The sequence below is a fragment of the Sebastes fasciatus genome, chromosome 6 (genome assembly GCF_043250625.1).
Source record: "Sebastes fasciatus isolate fSebFas1 chromosome 6, fSebFas1.pri, whole genome shotgun sequence".
NCBI classification, from domain to species: Eukaryota; Metazoa; Chordata; class Actinopteri; order Perciformes; family Sebastidae; genus Sebastes; species Sebastes fasciatus.
Window position 1 is genome coordinate 15,442,251 of NC_133800.1, and position 18,042 is coordinate 15,460,292.

The following is an 18,042-nucleotide window of genomic DNA, read 5'->3' on the forward strand; positions in this document are numbered from 1 at the left end:
AGAACATTTGACACAAACACAAAAAAAAGAAGAAAACAGGGTAGAAATGTATGGAAGCAAAAAAAGGTGAATTAAATTAATTTTTTTTAGGAAACTGATATTTCAACCACTACTGAATACTTGATGTTGAAATTGAAAAAACACTAAATTGATAAAACTTTGAAAAGCATGTCTGATATCTGGATTTATGTGACTTAAATACCACCCTTTTTTTTTTTGCTATAGCCAAACTAGGTTTTTTTTCTGAGGGTTTACAAATTCAGAGTTTCCATATTGCTTGAACTTGTATTTCTGGGATGATTTATTTTTATTTATTCATTGATGGGTTTTTTTTGCCAATAGGCCAGAGGTGATCAATTTCATTCAGATTCATTCAATCCTTAGTAGCCCAGATGTTCACAGTCCATTTTGAATTTGACCAATCCAATTAAAGCTACCGGATTTTTTGACTCGCGTTGAATTTTTGAATATAAAAGTAAACTACTAAATGTGAGCAACTTGCTACTTTTTGGAAAATCAAACACTGTCTAAATCTGTGAGCCCTAAAATGTTTTTTATATTGCAAATCTTGAAATGACATGAATGATTATCAGGCAATTTAAATGAGGAGACTAAACTAAACTACATAAATTGAGACATGTTTTCAAAGTAAAATATATCAATGCAATAAATTCAGTGATATTGAAATTTCAACATCAACAGTTCAGTACAGGTTCAATTTCACTTTTAAGATTATTTTCTGGGGCTTTTTGCCTTGGATAGGACACATATACAGAAAAGGGGGAGAGAGAGGGGGACGACATGTAGCAAAGGGACACGGGTTGGACTTGAACGCGGGCCGCTGAGGTAAGGACTCAGCCTTGGTACATGGGGCGCCCCTAAATTTCACAATTAGGATTTCAATTACTCATAAGACTGAAATCCTTCCAGCCTGTTTCTTTGCTTACATAGAAATGAAAAAGAACTTCTGTACTTTTGTGTGACTATAATTTCAGGCATGTCTGGGCGTGTGTGTGTTGTCTGTGACTGTCTGGGCTTTTGTGAGTGTGTCAGTATTTTGAAATGGACACTTTCATATTCTTGACAAGCTGAATCTTCTCTTGTTTTCACCTCTTCCCTTCTTCTGTTGCGCTCCCTTCTGCAGCTCTTTCATTCTTTACCTCCTCTCGAGACAGCAGAGGTGCAAGACTCCACATTACTATCAAAGGTCAGTATCAAGAAGTGTCTGCTACGGATGTACCAGTATGCGTGTGCGTGTGTGTGTGTGTGAGACTGGCCAAGATAAGAGAGGTTGTTTTGAGAGAGAAATGACACAGGGAGAGACAGATGAGTGTTTCTCCATGTTATTATTGTTATGTGTCATTGAGCCTCAGACAGACCTGTAATTAAAATGGAACCACATTTGCAAACAGTCTGACAAACTAACCGGCTAATTGAGTGTGTGTGTGTGCACACGTGAAAGTGAGAGAGAGTGTGTGTGAAGGCAAAATTGGGTGTTAATCTTATACTTGGCTGTCTGGCATCTTAACGTGTGTGTGTGTGTGTGCGTGTGTGTGTGTGCGTAACATAATCTCCCCAGTGTAAATACATTCATTCTGACAGCCATAATACTGTCTGTGACACTGTGATAAACACAGTTATTACTACCACCTTCAAGTTGATATTTCCTCAGCTGTGAGCCTCTAATGACGTCCGGGTTTTGTCATAACGACTGTTTTCACGCTGATGATTTTTTTTTTTTTGGATTGGCTGCACAGGATGCTAAGATCATAAAACGCACCAGAAGGGAAGTCATCAAATCCAGACACAGCTCGTCCTAAAACCTGAGAGATGTGCATTGACCTTTGCGTCAGGATACAACAAACAAATCACTGATTCCCCCCTTTTTTAGCACATCTATCAGCAGACCCTGGCTGAATTACTGCTTTAATTAGATACATTTACCTTCAGAGGATTTATTGGTGGAGTCTGGCACAAATGAGCCTCAACTTGATCCATGTGATGTCATGAAAAAGCACGATTTCACTTCCACTCCAGTCACAGCTAGATAGATGGGTTTTTAAGTGAACCTCTGTAAATAGGCTACCTGTGTCATTTCAAAGGGTAAGAGCGTGCGGGTTTTATACGGAGGGAATTGTTTAAATATATAAGATTGTATTTATGGTTTTATCTGCACCAACTGGTCCTGTCAGCTAAAGTAGTGCAATTGTGATCTACACAATGAGAAATATACAAATGTTGAGTTGTTTTTGGGATGAATGAGCATTTCATTATTAAACAAGGTAAAAAAAAAATAGCAGTTTTCAAATCTTGACCCAGGTGAGTGTACCTCTGTCACAGCTGGTGCAGTTGTCCGGTCCCTCATCGGTACACTCGTGGCAGGTGTGGTGACAGAGATGACACTGCCTCCCCATGGCATAACGCCCCGTCTGGCAGCGGATGTCGCAGCGTCCGTCATCAAAGAGCCTGCAGGTGGAGATGTGTTTCACGATGAACATGCAAAATCAGCCTCAGCCACTGTAAATAATACACCTATTTACAGTGCAACTGTTTTCATTTAAAATAAGAAGCAGTACAAACCGACCACAAATACAATACGGTTTAGTTATCTAAACTTACTAGCTGAATTAGGGCTGTCAAAGTTAACGTGATAATGCAAATTTGTTTTAACGCCACTAATTTCTTTATTGCATTAATGCAACTTGCAATTTTTAGGTTGTAGCGGGCTCAGTTTTAAAGGTAGAGTGAATCATCATAATATGAAACTAGAAAACCTGAGGAATCCATTGGTATCATGTCATACTAGCTTATCACAAAGGATGTTAAATAACACTACAAACTTGCATTAAATTTTGGCAAGGAAAAACTGGCATGGCCATTTTCAAAGGGGTCCCTTGACCTCTGACCTCAAGATATGTGAATGAAAATGGGTTCTATGGGGACCCACGAGTCTCCCCTTTACAGACATGCCCACTTTATGATGATCACATGCTGTTTGGGGCAAATCATAGTCAAGTCAGCACACTGACAGCTGTTGAGTTTTGCCATGTTATGATTTGAGCATATTTGTTATGCTAAATGCAGTACCTGTGAGGGTTTCTGGACAATATTTGTCATTGTTTTGTGTTGTTAATTGATTTCCAATAATAAATATGTACATACATTTGTATAAAGCAAGCATATTTGCTCACTCCCATGTTGATAAGAGTAATAAATACTTGACAAATCTCCCTTTAAGGTACATTTTGAACAGATAAAAAATGTGCAGTTAATTGTTTTAAAGCTGAATATAATATTTCAATATTAAGCTGCTTTCTACATTTGTAATAAAGGTTGTTTGAAAGGTCTACAGGTGTGACATCACTACTAGTGAGTAACAGACAGATAGATAGATAGATAGATAGATAGATAGATAGATAGATAGATAGATAGATAGATAGATAGATAGATAGATAGATAGATAGATAGATAGATAGATAGATAGAGAGACAGACAGACAGACAGACAGACAGACAGATAGATAGATAGATAGATAGATAGACATTTAAAAAAGAGGGACAAAAACTCGACAAAGAAGGTAGGCTGCTGCGTTTGCTAATAAGTTACTCAGGTAGGTACCTGAGGAGCGCAGGCATGCAGTGCGCGAGTCGGTCTATGGTGTTGTTCTGAGTGTAGGCAGCAGGAGAAGGACCCAAATGCAGATACAGTAGCACGCTGACTGGTACAGTTAAATGATTTAATAAACAAAAGGCTAACAAACTGAGGGGACAGGTGAGCAGGAGGTCTGAAGAGAGCAGGGCTAACGAGGGACAGGTGAAACTAATCAGGGAGGGGCAGACAATCAAAACTGGCGGGAAAACACACGAAGGCAGGAAGTAAAAAAGGAAATGACACATGAGGAGAGTGAACCTTCAAAATAAAACAGGAAACAGAATGCAAAATCCCAGGACCATGACAGATGAAGGTATGAGCAAGGCACATGTTGGCCATGTTTCAAGTTATTATGCACTAATGAAAACATAGTTCTGCATATTTTATTCCATTTCTCCTAATAGATAATAAATAATTAGTAAAATAATTAGTAAAAGTTTAAAAATAAATTATATAGGCTGCAACAGGTAGCCAGTGTAGCATTGCAAGGATGGAAGTGATATAGCTTGTCTCAGCAGCCGAGCTTTGGACGAGCTGGAGACGGGAGATGGCCTTTTGGCTGAGCCTAGAATACAGGAAATTACAATAGTCCAGACGTGACGAGATAAAAGCATGGATACATCTTTTATGGTTTGCTTGAGATAAAAAAAAAATGAATAACCATTGCAATATTACTAAATTGGAGAAAGCATGATTGTACTACCTTGATGATTTGCATGTCGAAACAAAGTTTCAAAACGTCTGAAAATGTGTCACGTGAAAGTTGCATGTCATTCATATAACAGTGGAAATTAATATTATAACTACAGATTATCTGGCCCAAAGGAAGCATATCCTATAAATACTGTAGATATTAGTAAAGGACCCCTGGGGAGCAGCACATGAGAGGGGGGCTGGGGATGAGAATTACAAACGAAGAACGATCTGTCAGAGATAGGAGCAAAACCAGGCAAGTGCAGTGTCCAATACCAACACAGTTCACAAGGCGATTTATAAGGATATCGTGGTCGTATCAAATGCAGAACTCAAATCGAGCAGAATTGCTACAAATTGATAGAATTAAATATATGATACACTGCACAGACAAAACAAATAAGACTCCCTCCTCAGCTGTATTACTTTCAACTTTTGAATATAGATGTTTGTATGTTAGTGGTTCTCACCGTGTTGTGGAGCAGCTGGTGCAGTCCTCTCTCTCTGGACCCGTGCACTGCAGACAGGTAGCATCACACAGGTGGCACTGTCCATGTCGACTCATGTACTCTCCTACAGACGGAGAGCAATAGTGAACAACATGACCTCACACCTGCTGCCTCAAGTTCTTTCAAGAACCACTTTTCCAAGAAATCCCTGTTCAGTTAGTTTTGTGTGCTTTATTTGTATTTGTTTTACCAGCTTTGTTATGTGTTTGCTCATCGCTTTCTTTTTATTTGAGTGACTTGAGTTGATGATGTGATGTGTCCTAGTTTCACCAATTATAACCAACAGTCAGTTGTTTACATTTCATTGAAGGTCCAACTCATTATCCTCTGGATTCAGTTATATGTTTTTGTTGTCTTCTTCTTCTCTTTGTCTTGTTTTCAGCACTTCACAGGCTTAAAAACATCTTTGAAAACGGCAAATTTGAAAATGTCAGTGATAGACGTACTTTCTAATTGCTGAGTGCTTTTACAGTAAACAGATATGATTTGGATTTCAGATTTTGTTTTGGCCTTCAGCTTGAAGACAAAGGGAAGATTCCTGAAACAACTCAAGACTTTTTAATCAAACACACATTATGACTGATTTCCATCACAAGGTTGAAGTTACAAAACTTCTACTCTACAGATAACAGAAATATGTACTTATATATCTATAGATATACTGTATGTTTATATGTAAACTGATAGGATCTCTCCACGTTTGTGTTGATTCCTGCGCACAGTTCAGACATGCAGTTTAGATGAACATGTATTTGTCTGGTGCACCCTGCCTCAGGGCGACCTCTCTGACCTTGAACAGGACAAGCTGAGAAGTCAGTTGGAAAATATTTATTTGTACTTAAAACATCTAGATTTGAGCTCAAGACTTAAACGGGCCATTGCGTAAGCAATACCTTTAATGACCTGTATGAGTGACCAGAATATGGCAACATCAGCAGGTCTTTGACCCAGCTACTGCACCCGATTTGACTGTTATCAGGCCATTAGATAGGCGTTATCGGTCGCTATAAGCACCATAGAAATGGATCATTAGGAGCCTACTACACCTACTACGTTGTAAAAGTAAAAGCGAAACACGTTCTAACACGTAAAACTGCATGAAACATTATGTTTTGAGCACACACAAAAAGGCTTCTTTAGGTTTAGGCAACAAAACCACAACTTTTTTTAACCTACTTCTGGGTGTAGTAGGCCCCTATTGACCCACATCTATGGTGCTTAGCGACCGATAACGCCTATTTAATGGCCTGCCAACAGGAGAAGTGAGCTTGCAAATTAGAGCCGAGATGCAACAGAATCATCTACCATATCATAAAGCAACATTCTGTAATAATGCCAATTTGTCATTTGCAACAGCATTGCCACATCCTCCGCTGTTGAAAATGTTGCAAATGTGCGTAGGTTGTTGGGAGGTCGGAAAGTTTTTGTACAGGCTGGAAATGAGTTTTGTGCAGAAATCTCAACACCTGGAAAAGCAATTGTTGAGTCACTGACATTGATCAAAAGCATCATCACACTCCAGGTAGATATAGAACATTATCATTCCACAATATGCATCAGTAGAAATCATACTTATTGGACTTGTAACATGGACATCAAACCATGCTTACCAAAGTATCTTTTCCTACGCCATGTGAATCAACTTTGGTCACATTTACCCAGGACACACATAATAAGCTATTGTGTCCAAAGTTGCTAAAGGATTGAGAAAGAAGTTCCGCAAAACCATCAACCTTCAGCTTCACACTTGGCAACATTGAAAAGAGCCGTAACAAAAGAGGCATAAACATTTTCTCCTATCCTACCTTTGTATTAGACAAAGGTGACAGACACAGGCTCAGGCATAAGGATGGAGCTGTGTGTTTGTTTTTGTTTTTTTGTGAGTGTGTGAGCATCCTTCAAGGCAGCGGCGAGATTGTCTGTGCTCTCTGGCTTTCTGTGAAAAGCTCAATTGTTCCTTTCAAAACAAAAGAGCTTCTTTGTTTACAAACACAACAGGCAGTGGCTTCCCATTCAGTAGAGCTCTGCTGAAACCATTCAAACAGCCTCCGAATAAACGCCGTCACTCTCACACACGCGCACACACACACAAATTGTCTCCCTGTCTTTCTGTTTGTCTCCCCCTCACTCACTCGCTCACTCACACACACAAACAAACAGGGAGCCAAGTTCTCAAGGGACGCAAAGCCGCACAACTCCACTCAGCAAAAGCAGACACTTTGGACTCCCACTGCCAGACGGGAGAAGAATGGAGCGGAGAAGAAAGAGAGCCTGTCACTCAGGGGAGTAAAACTTTTCCTCTGTTATGGACTCGGCTGACCTTGCGAGGACATTGACAGTCTACTCTGTCAGGAGAGAGAGCTCTGTTGGCGGATATCACACTGACATCCACCACACCTGGTCCTGAATCCCAATTCCCTGGCCCTTCTACCTCCTGACACCTGCACATTCTTGGTCCAAGAAAGTAAGAGGTAAAAAATTATATATTCACTACATCCCGCAGGGGGTCAAGAAAATATTACCCATATTGCTTATCTAATATTGTGAATTTATTACGACCGGGAATTGTTCCTTCTTCTTGACCTGAGTTAAGTTGGACATTATTCATCTCTGTGGCGATGGGGTGGGAAGTACCAAAAAAGCCATACTGATAGCCACAGTGCTGCCCGCCCAGGAGCTACAGCATGATAAACTAAGGTTTCTCATGGCTCCCCACATGATTTGAGAGCCAGTAGATGCCAAAAAATTGGCAGGATAATGTTAATTATGGATAGAATCAGCACTGGAGGGAGCTCAAGTCATGACAAGACGTGCTCTTAACAGAAACATTTGTTTGAAGTTTGGTGAGGATTGAAATCAGCATTTATGAGCAGGATGTAGACTTTTTTATTCCTAAATGAATGAGCATAATGACTGTAGAAAAAAACATGTGAGTCTTGAGTGCAGAAAATTGTGCTGGATTCATAAAACAGGTCAGAATCGTACTGGTGGGGATTTTCTCACACAAACTATCATGCAAAGTTTGTGCATCAACAGTTGGCGCTGATACCAGTGTATATAATACCCACAAATAAATCGTGTTGAGTCACTTATTACACCGTTTCTTTCACACCGTTTCAGGGTGAGAGAAATGAATATGACAGTGTAACCTTCACAGCATCAACGAGCTCTTGAAAAGAAAGATTTTAGCAAAATCCACTCTCAAATTCTTGCGGTTACACATTTGCCAACGTTATACACAATATACCAGCTTTACAACATGAATAGGAACAAACCAAAAGACAGTTGTATGGGGGTTACAGGGAGTTTGGCCATATTACTTATAAACACCTGCTTTATTGTGGATGTTCAATATAACTACTAATACTACCATCATTACTTAACGATATATACTGTATCTTATGGGTTAAATGTGACTTCTCATAATCAGGAAAGTTATCGGTTTCCTCCTCAAACAGAACTGATGTGGTAGCAGTATATGTTGACATTATTTGAATGATAGCCTTGGAGTTGTTGATATCTACTGCTATAATACTAATAAAGAAAGAAGAAAAAGAAAATGCTGTAAAATTGAAAGAGTAACTCGAAAAAAAAAGTTCTACATTCAGGGGTTGCACCTATAATGGAGCACCAACCTTGCATCGCTGACCTGTTTTTAACTTCCACCTAATAGTCAATGCACATGTCTCCCTGTAAGTGCTCTGCCCGGGGCATGTGGATCATTTCATCAATCTGATCGAGCTCTGAAAAACCAAAAGTGTCTGAAAGCAATGATGTGAATTTCAATGATGTTATTCCCTTACATGCATTTATAAAAAATACATTTAAAAAACTCAATAGAGTGAAAACGGGGAACCTAATGTTTTGGAAAGGAAGGGAGAAACTGATGAACATAAGTGCTAATGGATGAAATGATACACTGTCAACATAATCAATGAAAACTGAAAAGAAAACAAAAACATGAACAGATTAAACATTTTAATAAGAACACTTAAGTAAAAAAAAGATTTTCAAAACTAGGACTTTGAGTAACATTAATAATGCATTGTCACAGATATGTCACAGGTACACAATAAAAACAGCTTTTATACGAGGGGGGTGTGTGTGTGCGTCTACTACCACATGATCTAAAGTCAATTCAAGTCATCTTAAACAATGACCAAGAATAAGTTTTTGTTAACCAAAACAGGGGAGTCATCAATCTTTATTACAAATCATCAAGAACCATAACCAGTTGACAGTACAACAATTCATCTAATACTGAAAATGCTCAAGCTGCAGGTGTGAAAACCCACACAAATAGAATATGAATCTTAAACATTATATTTGCTGTTCTTTATTAGAAACAAGCACCACCAGGATAACCTTTGAGTTTCATCAGGTGAGGTTCAGAGACGGACAGGAGGAGAAACCAGACATCTGTCGGCCTTAACACAAGTACAGTTTTGGCTCAATATGATTTTCAGACACACTCCTGGTTCTGCAGAGATGCTGTCAGCTCACTTTCAGTTCTAACAGTTATGACGGAAATTTTTTTTTATTGATTTGTGTTTGTTTTCAGATTTTTTTTGGGTTGACTGAACATAAAAGTTCTGCTCCCAAATGTGTTTCAATATCTACATTTTGAACAAAACCCCTTTTCTGAAATAACAGAAAGAACAGTCTGATTTGCACCATAGCAGTTTGCCATCTCTCTGCCTGTCAGAGACCTTTACCTGCACATGAAACATAACGACAGAACATTTTCTGTGCCGATCATTGACCTTCTGTGTTGAAAGTGTAGAGCAATACTTCAGTTGATATGCATTGCCATTATAATGGAATGACGAAGAGTAGAAACTTCTAAAACTCTATTATATTTGAGAGCAGTAACATGTAGGGATGCACCGATACTGATCAAATATAATTATTGGACTAAATTCCCTTTTATGGGGGTTACATAGAGTATGTGGAAAACAAAAACAACACATAGAAGAAGTGCAGTTCCCTGTAACAAAGTTATATTTCAATTATTTTATCCAGTGACAACAAAGTAATGGTGGAGCTTTAAATTGTTCTGTCACAGTAATGGATGGAATCGATACTCCGTTTTGGGCAAAAGTTTAGAATCAAAAATGGGCATCGGTGCATCCCTAGTACCACAAATTCATTATACCTCTCTGCAGCGTTTCCTTCCCTGCAGAAAGCTCCGGAAGGAACGGTTATCGACTCGTCTTGTAGTACCTCTGGAATGAATCAATGCTGTCTGGGCTTACATTAAGAATTAATGGCATTCTCCTACGCACACCAATAAAGACAAACACACACACTATTCAGAGGGCAGGTTTATGTTTTTAAATAAATGAAATGAGGTGATTTTGGTTAGTAACGTGCATCAGTCTCAGGATACGGTGACACTGTACTTCAAGTGGTGGCTGATTTGTGTGTCTGAGTTCATGTTTATTAGTGTATGTGTGTGGTACGTATGTATCTCGTCTGTGCGTGTGTGTGTGTGTGTGAATTTGTCTTCCCTCCCCTACACAGCCAAAGTCAGCCCAGACAGACATTATTTTCACATTACTGAGTGAGCTTCTTGATTTTTTTTTTCCTTTGACGTATATTTACAGGCAGAAAAACCAGAGCCTTCCCTACTGTATATTCACTTTCCATCTGTTTATCGTTAACACTGGAAAGAGAGAAGGAAGAGGAGCCAAAATAAAAATGCACACAGACGTATTCAGAGATTCACAGGCTGAGTGGCTCCTGGTTTTAAGCTATGCTTCCTACACTGGCAACAAAAAAGAAGGTTCAATTATTTTGGCATCGATGCTTTGGTCACAAAATACCGACACTTTTATTCTTTTGTTTGTTTTCACTTTTGTTTTCATTTGTTCTTGAAATAAGTCCCAGTCATTTTACACCCTGACCACGTGTGTGTGTCCCAGTACAGAAAAAAGGTAGGTTTGTTGTAGTCCTGTCATCGCACCTCCGATGCAGTCCCTTTAAGAGGCACAGATTCTCTTATAAATTATGTGACTGTGAATGAGTGGGCAGGGAGGGGGGGGTTTGAGAAGGAGGGGTGCCCCCTGTGCCCCCACGTCCCCCCCGCGCTCCCTTTACGCCCAGTGAGTACGTCCCGTCACCCCTTTTGCGAGCACGTTCTGCAGCACAGTTGCTGCAGCACTTTCCTCTGGCAAAGATTGTTCTTTTTAACAAGCACGCAGAAACTGCCTTCCGCCCAAGATTCTTCATTTGCTTTCCACAGACCAGGAAGAAGAGATACGAGGGGAGTTCGGAAGGAAGGGAGGGGGTAAACATGCACACACACGGAAACACACAGACACACACACACACACACACACAGGGAAGAACCATTAGAAATGGTTGAATGGCAGGCAGAGCCGTGTGATTGGTCAGGAGAGGGTTCAGATGACAGGAAGAGTTTTTTGATCCAATCACAGGTGATGTTCATCGAGGTGGAAAATGATTGTTGTCCAGTGGAGTGATTGGATCCACGTCAGGAGAGAGGGAAATAAAAACAAAAGGGATTTGGGAGAAAAACAGAGAGAGAGAGAAAAAACAAACGTCACACAATTAGCAAATTGGAGATTTTTTGAAATTCACAACTTGGTGTATCACAGAAAACTTAAAGTGGACCACCAGTCTGTAAAACTGTAAGCCAATTATGTAATTTACCAACAGCATTTAAATATACCGGCCACTTTTGAGCTTTGGTTTAGGAACAGACTGAGTGTGCACTTTAAGTAAAGTACTCATCATCAGAAAGGTCACACAGTAAAGACATTTTCCTCCTCAGAGCCTTATCTCATCACAAGCTGGAAGACCTTTTGGCCTTGGGTCCATTTTAAAACTAGAAGGTCACAGCTGGAGCAACAAATCACACACTGCAGGCGAAGCCTCATAATCACCTCAGCAAGTTAGTGAGAAAATATTTACAGGAAAAGATCCGTAAGCCAAACATGCACATTACGGAAGAGATTAGACCATAAAGCACAGCAGTGAAAGAAAGAAAATGAAAGTAAAAATCTGAAAGTTATTGTAGAGAAGCAGAGTATATGGAGCACTTGAAAAAATATGAAAAATGTAAGTAGATGCTTCAAGAAACCTTTCAGCAAATGCAATAAAGTACAGTAAAAAAACAACCAGGAAAAAAGTGAGTTTGTGTTAAAATAAAATGAGAATGTGTGAGTAGGTAATCCCAGAGAAACTTTATATTAGTAATATGCAAAACATAAATGAGACCTTTAGATAAAGAGCACAAAAAGCAAAAGCAAGGACAGGCCGCCCTCCTGCTTTGAGGCAGTTTGATTCAAGAAGTTAGTACAAAGCTCAGGAAATTAAAAAAAGAAGGCCACAGGTGAATCCTTAGCTTTTACTAAATAAAGCTGCCTTCTGCTTTAATATTTCCATACCCTGTGGGATATAACATAATTTAATTCATGTGGAGATGTAAAATAGTCTGAGGGACAGTTGAGATGTAAATGTGCACCTCTGAGGCCTTTGGCTCTTTGATTAGCGGGGGACTGTTTAAACCACAATCTGTGTATTTTTTCAAACATTTTGCAAAAACACTATTGTGAATCAAATTGCATTATAAATAATGTTTTCTTCCTGTCGTGACTTCAATTCAGTACTCTAGATGGTTTAAGCCTTCACAGAAATTTCTAGGGGTGGCAATATTGTATCAAGTGAGTTTATGTTAAAATAAAGTATTGATTTTTTTTAACTACTAACTAGTGAAGATATACAGTTTATCACATTATATGAAACTAGAGAACCTAAAGAATCAATTGGTACCAACCATGTCATGTTAGCTTGTGGCGAAGGAGGCTAAATAATACTCCAAAGTTAGGCTAAATTATGGCGAGGAAAAACTGACATGGCAATTTTTAAAGGGTCCCTTGACCTCTGACCTTAAGATATGTGAATGAAAACTCTGAGATGAACAGAGTGAAAACTATCTTATTAGATAAAAAAAATTGTTGACAAACTGCATAATTTGCAGCTGAAAAATCATATCGCAAAATGTTTAAAATCGCAACAAGATCGTATCCTGACTTAAGTTTTGAGGTAATATCGTATCGTGGGGCCTCTGGTGATTCCCACCCCTAGAAGTTTCACTCTGGACAATATTAGTATGCATTATGACTGACCGTGAGAGGCAATGCAAAAAGCATAAAATAAACACATTGAGGCCATCTTGTAGATAAGAACGCTGACAACTCACCATCTTTGCAGATGGTGCTGACCACACAGGCTCCTGCCTCCAGATTGTAACCACTGACGCAGCTGCTGCAGTTCCTTTCACCGGGCCCCAAGCACTCGTAGCAGCTATGGTCACACCTGTCGATGGTCGATTGAAGAATTAGATACCAGTCTATGCAGCACTACACTGAGCTCACATATCCTCAGATAAGATATTTCAGCCATCTTTCACTAGTTTTTGCCTTTATAGTGATTGATTTTCTTTAACGTTTTTTCTCTGCAGAGCTCTCACATTTCCAATTCGCTGCTCTCCAATATTCACTCAAACCACTGAACTACGAAACTGACCAGCAGTCTCCAATAATGAAGCACAAAAGCTAAGCAAAACACAAATCTGTATTAGACTTTCAAATACTTACCTTTTTTCTGCAGTATTAGACATGTTATTTTAGTAAGTGTGAGCTAGCCTAACATACAGTCATATCTGATTTTGTGTACATATCAACTGCAAAGAGAGAAAACCATTGTATCACCCAAGTAGACACAACAGAAACTGGATAGAAAAATATCTGAAATAAGCCTTTAGCAGCAGAGGGCCAACATTAGGCAACAAGAAAACGGAGCTGTCACATTTGGTGTGAAAATGGGGAATTAAGAAATCAAGTAAAGAGTCAAGGTGGGAGAGAGAAATACCACGGAGGCAAGTTCACCTCCAGGAACGATAAGAAAAGCAGACAAGATGTCTGACTCTGTGGAGGAGTTGGATAGTTGGGTGTGATGGGAGGCAAAGTAGTCATCAAACAGGAATATGAGTATGTTTACATGTTCTTTCCCTCCCTTTCCTCCTCATCCAGGCTAACACTGCTGAAGAGTGAGGCAACAGGACTGTGGCACAGCGCTAAGACAGAAACAGTGACTGCAACAAAGGGCAGATTTGAAAGGCTTGTTAAGATGCTGCAAATTCATATATAAGGTTATAAGGTGAAACAGTGAGGAGCACCAGTCTGATGCTGTTGGAATAAACTCCAAATGACAGCAAAGTCCTCTATTGTAGGGTTTGTACTTACATTTTCTATTATTGTTACTGATTGTGATTGTATTGTTACTGATTGTAATTTTGTTTTGCTGGCCACTTTCTTAAATGAGAAACCGGACTGGGAAACGCAAAGATTCAGTTGAGTCAGGTTGCAGTTTACATCCGTGTCTGTCCAAAATGTCATCACTACATCATTTTATCCTGTTAGACATTTGTGTGACATTGTAATAATTAGCATACGAATTCTTGAGTTATGGCCAAAAACATGTTTTGTGAGGTCACAGTGACCTTTGAACACCAAATTCGAATCAGTTCATATTTCAGTCCAAGTGAACATTTGTGCCAAATTTTAAGAAATTTCGTTAAGGCGTTCCTGAGATATCATGTTCACGAGAATGGAACGGGCGGACGGATATACGGACAGACACTATATGGTTTCTACCTAAGTATCCTGACGTGACTGTGTGCCTCAGCTGAAAGTTTAGAGGAGCTGCTGATAATAACAGGCCATAGCAAATTAATGGTGCAGAAAATAACATGAATTTTCTTCACTTTAAATAGTCCCAACCCTACAAAAAAATAGGCTATATGGAAGAAAGGGACACAGCTCCAGTGGTGAGAGTGGTTCTGCATGTTGTCTTTACATCCACATGTGCATTTGTGTAGAATTTACAGTTTTTATGCTGCCTGGCGACTTTTTGCCTGTAAATCCAGTGGTCTCTCTTATTTTGTTGAAACAGAATCTCAGTTTCCTCTCGTGCATATAGTGATAGTGCATACTTGTGATGGTAAAGAGATACAAAACAAACGCTATATGCAGAGAAAGTAATGACATGCTGATTCTGAGGACAGACAGGATGGACAAAAATCTGAAACCTAAAACATCACTAATAACGTGCAGTTTTGACCGAGTCAGCAGCAGCTGAGCTTGTTGTAGGTTTAAATATCCTTGATTATATAGATCATGTTGTTTATCCTACTGAATATATGTTGCTGCGCTCATGGCACTGCAGAGTCACCAAGTTGTGCTAGAAAAAGTTAGGACATTTGCACTTCACTTTGTTCTTTTTAAATCTTTGTAGACTGGAGATCTAAAGGTTTACTGAGGTGTAGAGGTGTTGGCAAGTGTGCTGACTCACTTCTTGCAGGACCTCTGAACCTGCCCGTTGTCTGACGTCTGCTCTGACAGGTAGTAGCCAGTGCTGCATGTTGACACACACCGCCAGTCCTCCAGTAAGTAGCCGTCTGCACACTTTGTGCACGCCTCTATACCTGTGCCTGAAAAAAACACACAGACCCAAATCAAATGTTGAAGCAAAACAAAATCTTTACAGTATTCTTCATGTCAGCTAAACAACAACAACAGAACACACTGACCTACATAAATGTAATTCTAATAAATTGTATGACTTCCTACCTGCGCAGGTGGCACATGCTCGATGACAGGGCTCACAAGTCCTTCTGTGGCCATTATAATAAGTCCCGGGGTCACAGGTCATTTGACACTTGTTTCCTTGAAGACTAGAAATAGAAAAAAGATACACATTCATACCTTTATAGTAAATAACAGGGAAAAGAGTAAGTAAACATTTCTAGGTCTGTCAAAGGTAACGCAATAATAACGCGTTAACGCAAATTCATATTAATGCCACTAATTACTTTAACGCAATCGCTCTTTCAGAGGTTATGGCGGGCTCAGTTTTAAAGATAGTGAAGATACTGCAAAACTATAAAACATAGGGAATCCATTGGTATCAACCATGTCATAGTAGCTTGTTGTGAAGGAGGCTGAATAACGCTAAAATGTGTGACAGCACTCTCACATCCAAACTGCTGCAAATCAGTTAAAGTTTGCTGGTTAAAAGCTGCCAGCTGCTACTGAGCAACTTTCTTTAGAAGTTTCTTTCTGGGCAAATGTTTAGGAAGAATGAAAAAACAACTGCAGCACCAGTGATATAGTGTGGGTGTACACATTAGCTGCTGGCCTAGTTCACTTTTTCACTGACCTACAGGAAGATTCAACTGTTGTCAAAGGGAATTTGTTGTTTTGAAGAAACATATACAAGAGATTTAGCTGATAGATGCCAGATAGAGGGGTAGAGGTCAGTTAGGAAGCAGGTTTGGAGGTTATACAGGCAGTTCTGTGAAGTCACAGTGAGGACAGGTTGGTGAGCCTGCCGCAGTAAACTGAAAAACAGCTGGTCTGCGTTAACGTTTCCCAGAAACGATCTCGTCTGGTCCTCTCTTCCTCCTCGGCTCCTAACCGACCATGAATGGTGTATTGAATGGGAGGCAGTGTGTGTGCGTGTGCATGTGTGAGCATGTGTCCTACTGTGGTTTCGCTGGCATTCAGAGGAAATTATGGCTTACAAGTGTCCCCACCTCCACCTCTGGCTACACTGAACACTTAAAGCTGGGTTCAAGACCGCAATATGTTTTAAGCGCTTCACAAGTGTTTCCTTCATGACCTATCAGGAATTCCAGCACTTTGAAACGCCCTATCCTTTGTCAGGTCAAGTGTAGTGGGGGCGGTTTGAAGAGGCTGCTGTGGAAGTGGCCAGAAAATGAACTGCAACATGTCTGCATTGATAACTAAACCGCTTAGATCAGAGGTTCTTCAAAGTGAGGACCACAACCCAAAATGGGCAACAGCTCCGCTTCTTGTGGGTCTCTGCATGACATGAGTGCATGTGGGCTTTAATAAGCCTGGGTTACAGGGTGAAACTCTGTTTACTCTATTTGGATCTCAAGTGGAAAACAGTTGGGAAGCCCTGGTTTCACTGGTTCATGCTGCGAACCCAAACCACAGTCTAAATTAGCAACACAGTATTCCTGCAGCGTTGGAGTGAATGAACACAAAAGGTTTTTATCCTGAAACCACAACACTGAAATTCAAGCCAAATTAATGCAAAAAGACAAAACCTGACCTATTTGTACTAGTATGACAGAGGACTGACTGTAAGGGTAGATCTTTTTATGAACAAGCTGTGGTTAATACCAGCAGGGTCACAATTATATTGAATGTTAAAAAGGATAGTTTGGGTGTTTTGAAGTGGGGTTGTATGAGGTACTTATCCATAGTCAGTACGCCCCCAGTTTGGAGAAACAGACAGGAGTACCAACACCAGAGCAAAACAATGTACTGCTGTGGGCGCAGCAATACGTATTTTAGTCACCTAAAAGAAAGACTCATCTATAACAATCAATATCAGTTTAAGGGTATGCTATATTAAGAATATTTTTGCTGGTTTACCTTGCCGCCAGACAGCTATAGTCTTTGTTTCCGATGGAGAGTTGAAGCAGTTATCTATGCTCTCGCCAAAGCAACCAGACTGCATAGAAAAAACTGTAATTTTACCTCGCAGAATACAGGAGTTGCTAGTCTACTGTGCCACGATCGGTAAGAGTGTTTGTGTTAGTTCAGGTTCACCAAAGTCACACAATAGCACAAACAAAGTAACCGATCAAGGCAGCGGTAGACCAGCAACTCCTGTGTTCTGAAATTACAGGTATTTTTGCTGGAGTGTGGTTGCGGTTGCGAGAGCGTAGATGGATACAACAGCTTCAGTTCCCAGTCGGAAAGGTCTGTCAGACGGTAAGGTAAACAGTCAAAGATATTCTAAATATAGTGTACAATTAAAATGTTTTTGATTCTTTAAGGTGAGCCTTTCTTTTAGGTGGCTGAAATACATTTTGCTGCTGGCCCCATCCACAGCAGTACATTGCTTTGCTTACTGCGGTAACTTACTGGGGGCATGCCGGCCATCATGTACTGTAGCTAATACACTGACTGTGGATAAGTACCTCATACAAACCAACTTCAAAAACCCAAACTATCCCTTTAAAGGCCTTTCCAAGCATAGAGCCCCATAGTCACATGGATACCATGTTGCTAACATTATTAAATATAATTTATTAATAATTTAAATCATATATTTAGGTGAGTTG

General features: G+C 39.8%; 1 protein-coding gene across 3 annotated transcripts in view; it reads right to left on the reverse strand.

The window, feature by feature from the left end:
- The window catches only part of pcsk5b (proprotein convertase subtilisin/kexin type 5b), a 92,054-nt gene that overhangs the window by 16,019 nt on the left and 57,993 nt on the right, over positions 1-18,042 (reverse strand). The window contains exons 18-22 of one of the 3 annotated variants that reach the window (XM_074637843.1): positions 15,512-15,615; positions 15,234-15,372; positions 13,081-13,196; positions 4,815-4,917; positions 2,330-2,466 (exon numbers count right to left, since the gene is read on the reverse strand). In XM_074637843.1, coding sequence (XP_074493944.1) covers positions 2,330-2,466; positions 4,815-4,917; positions 13,081-13,196; positions 15,234-15,372; positions 15,512-15,615 — 599 coding nt within the window. Of the gene's footprint in view, positions 1-2,329; positions 2,467-4,814; positions 4,918-8,816; positions 11,088-13,080; positions 13,197-15,233; positions 15,373-15,511; positions 15,616-18,042 lie in introns of those variants that run through there. The other 2 variants (XM_074637842.1, XM_074637841.1) reach the window with 2 other exon arrangements.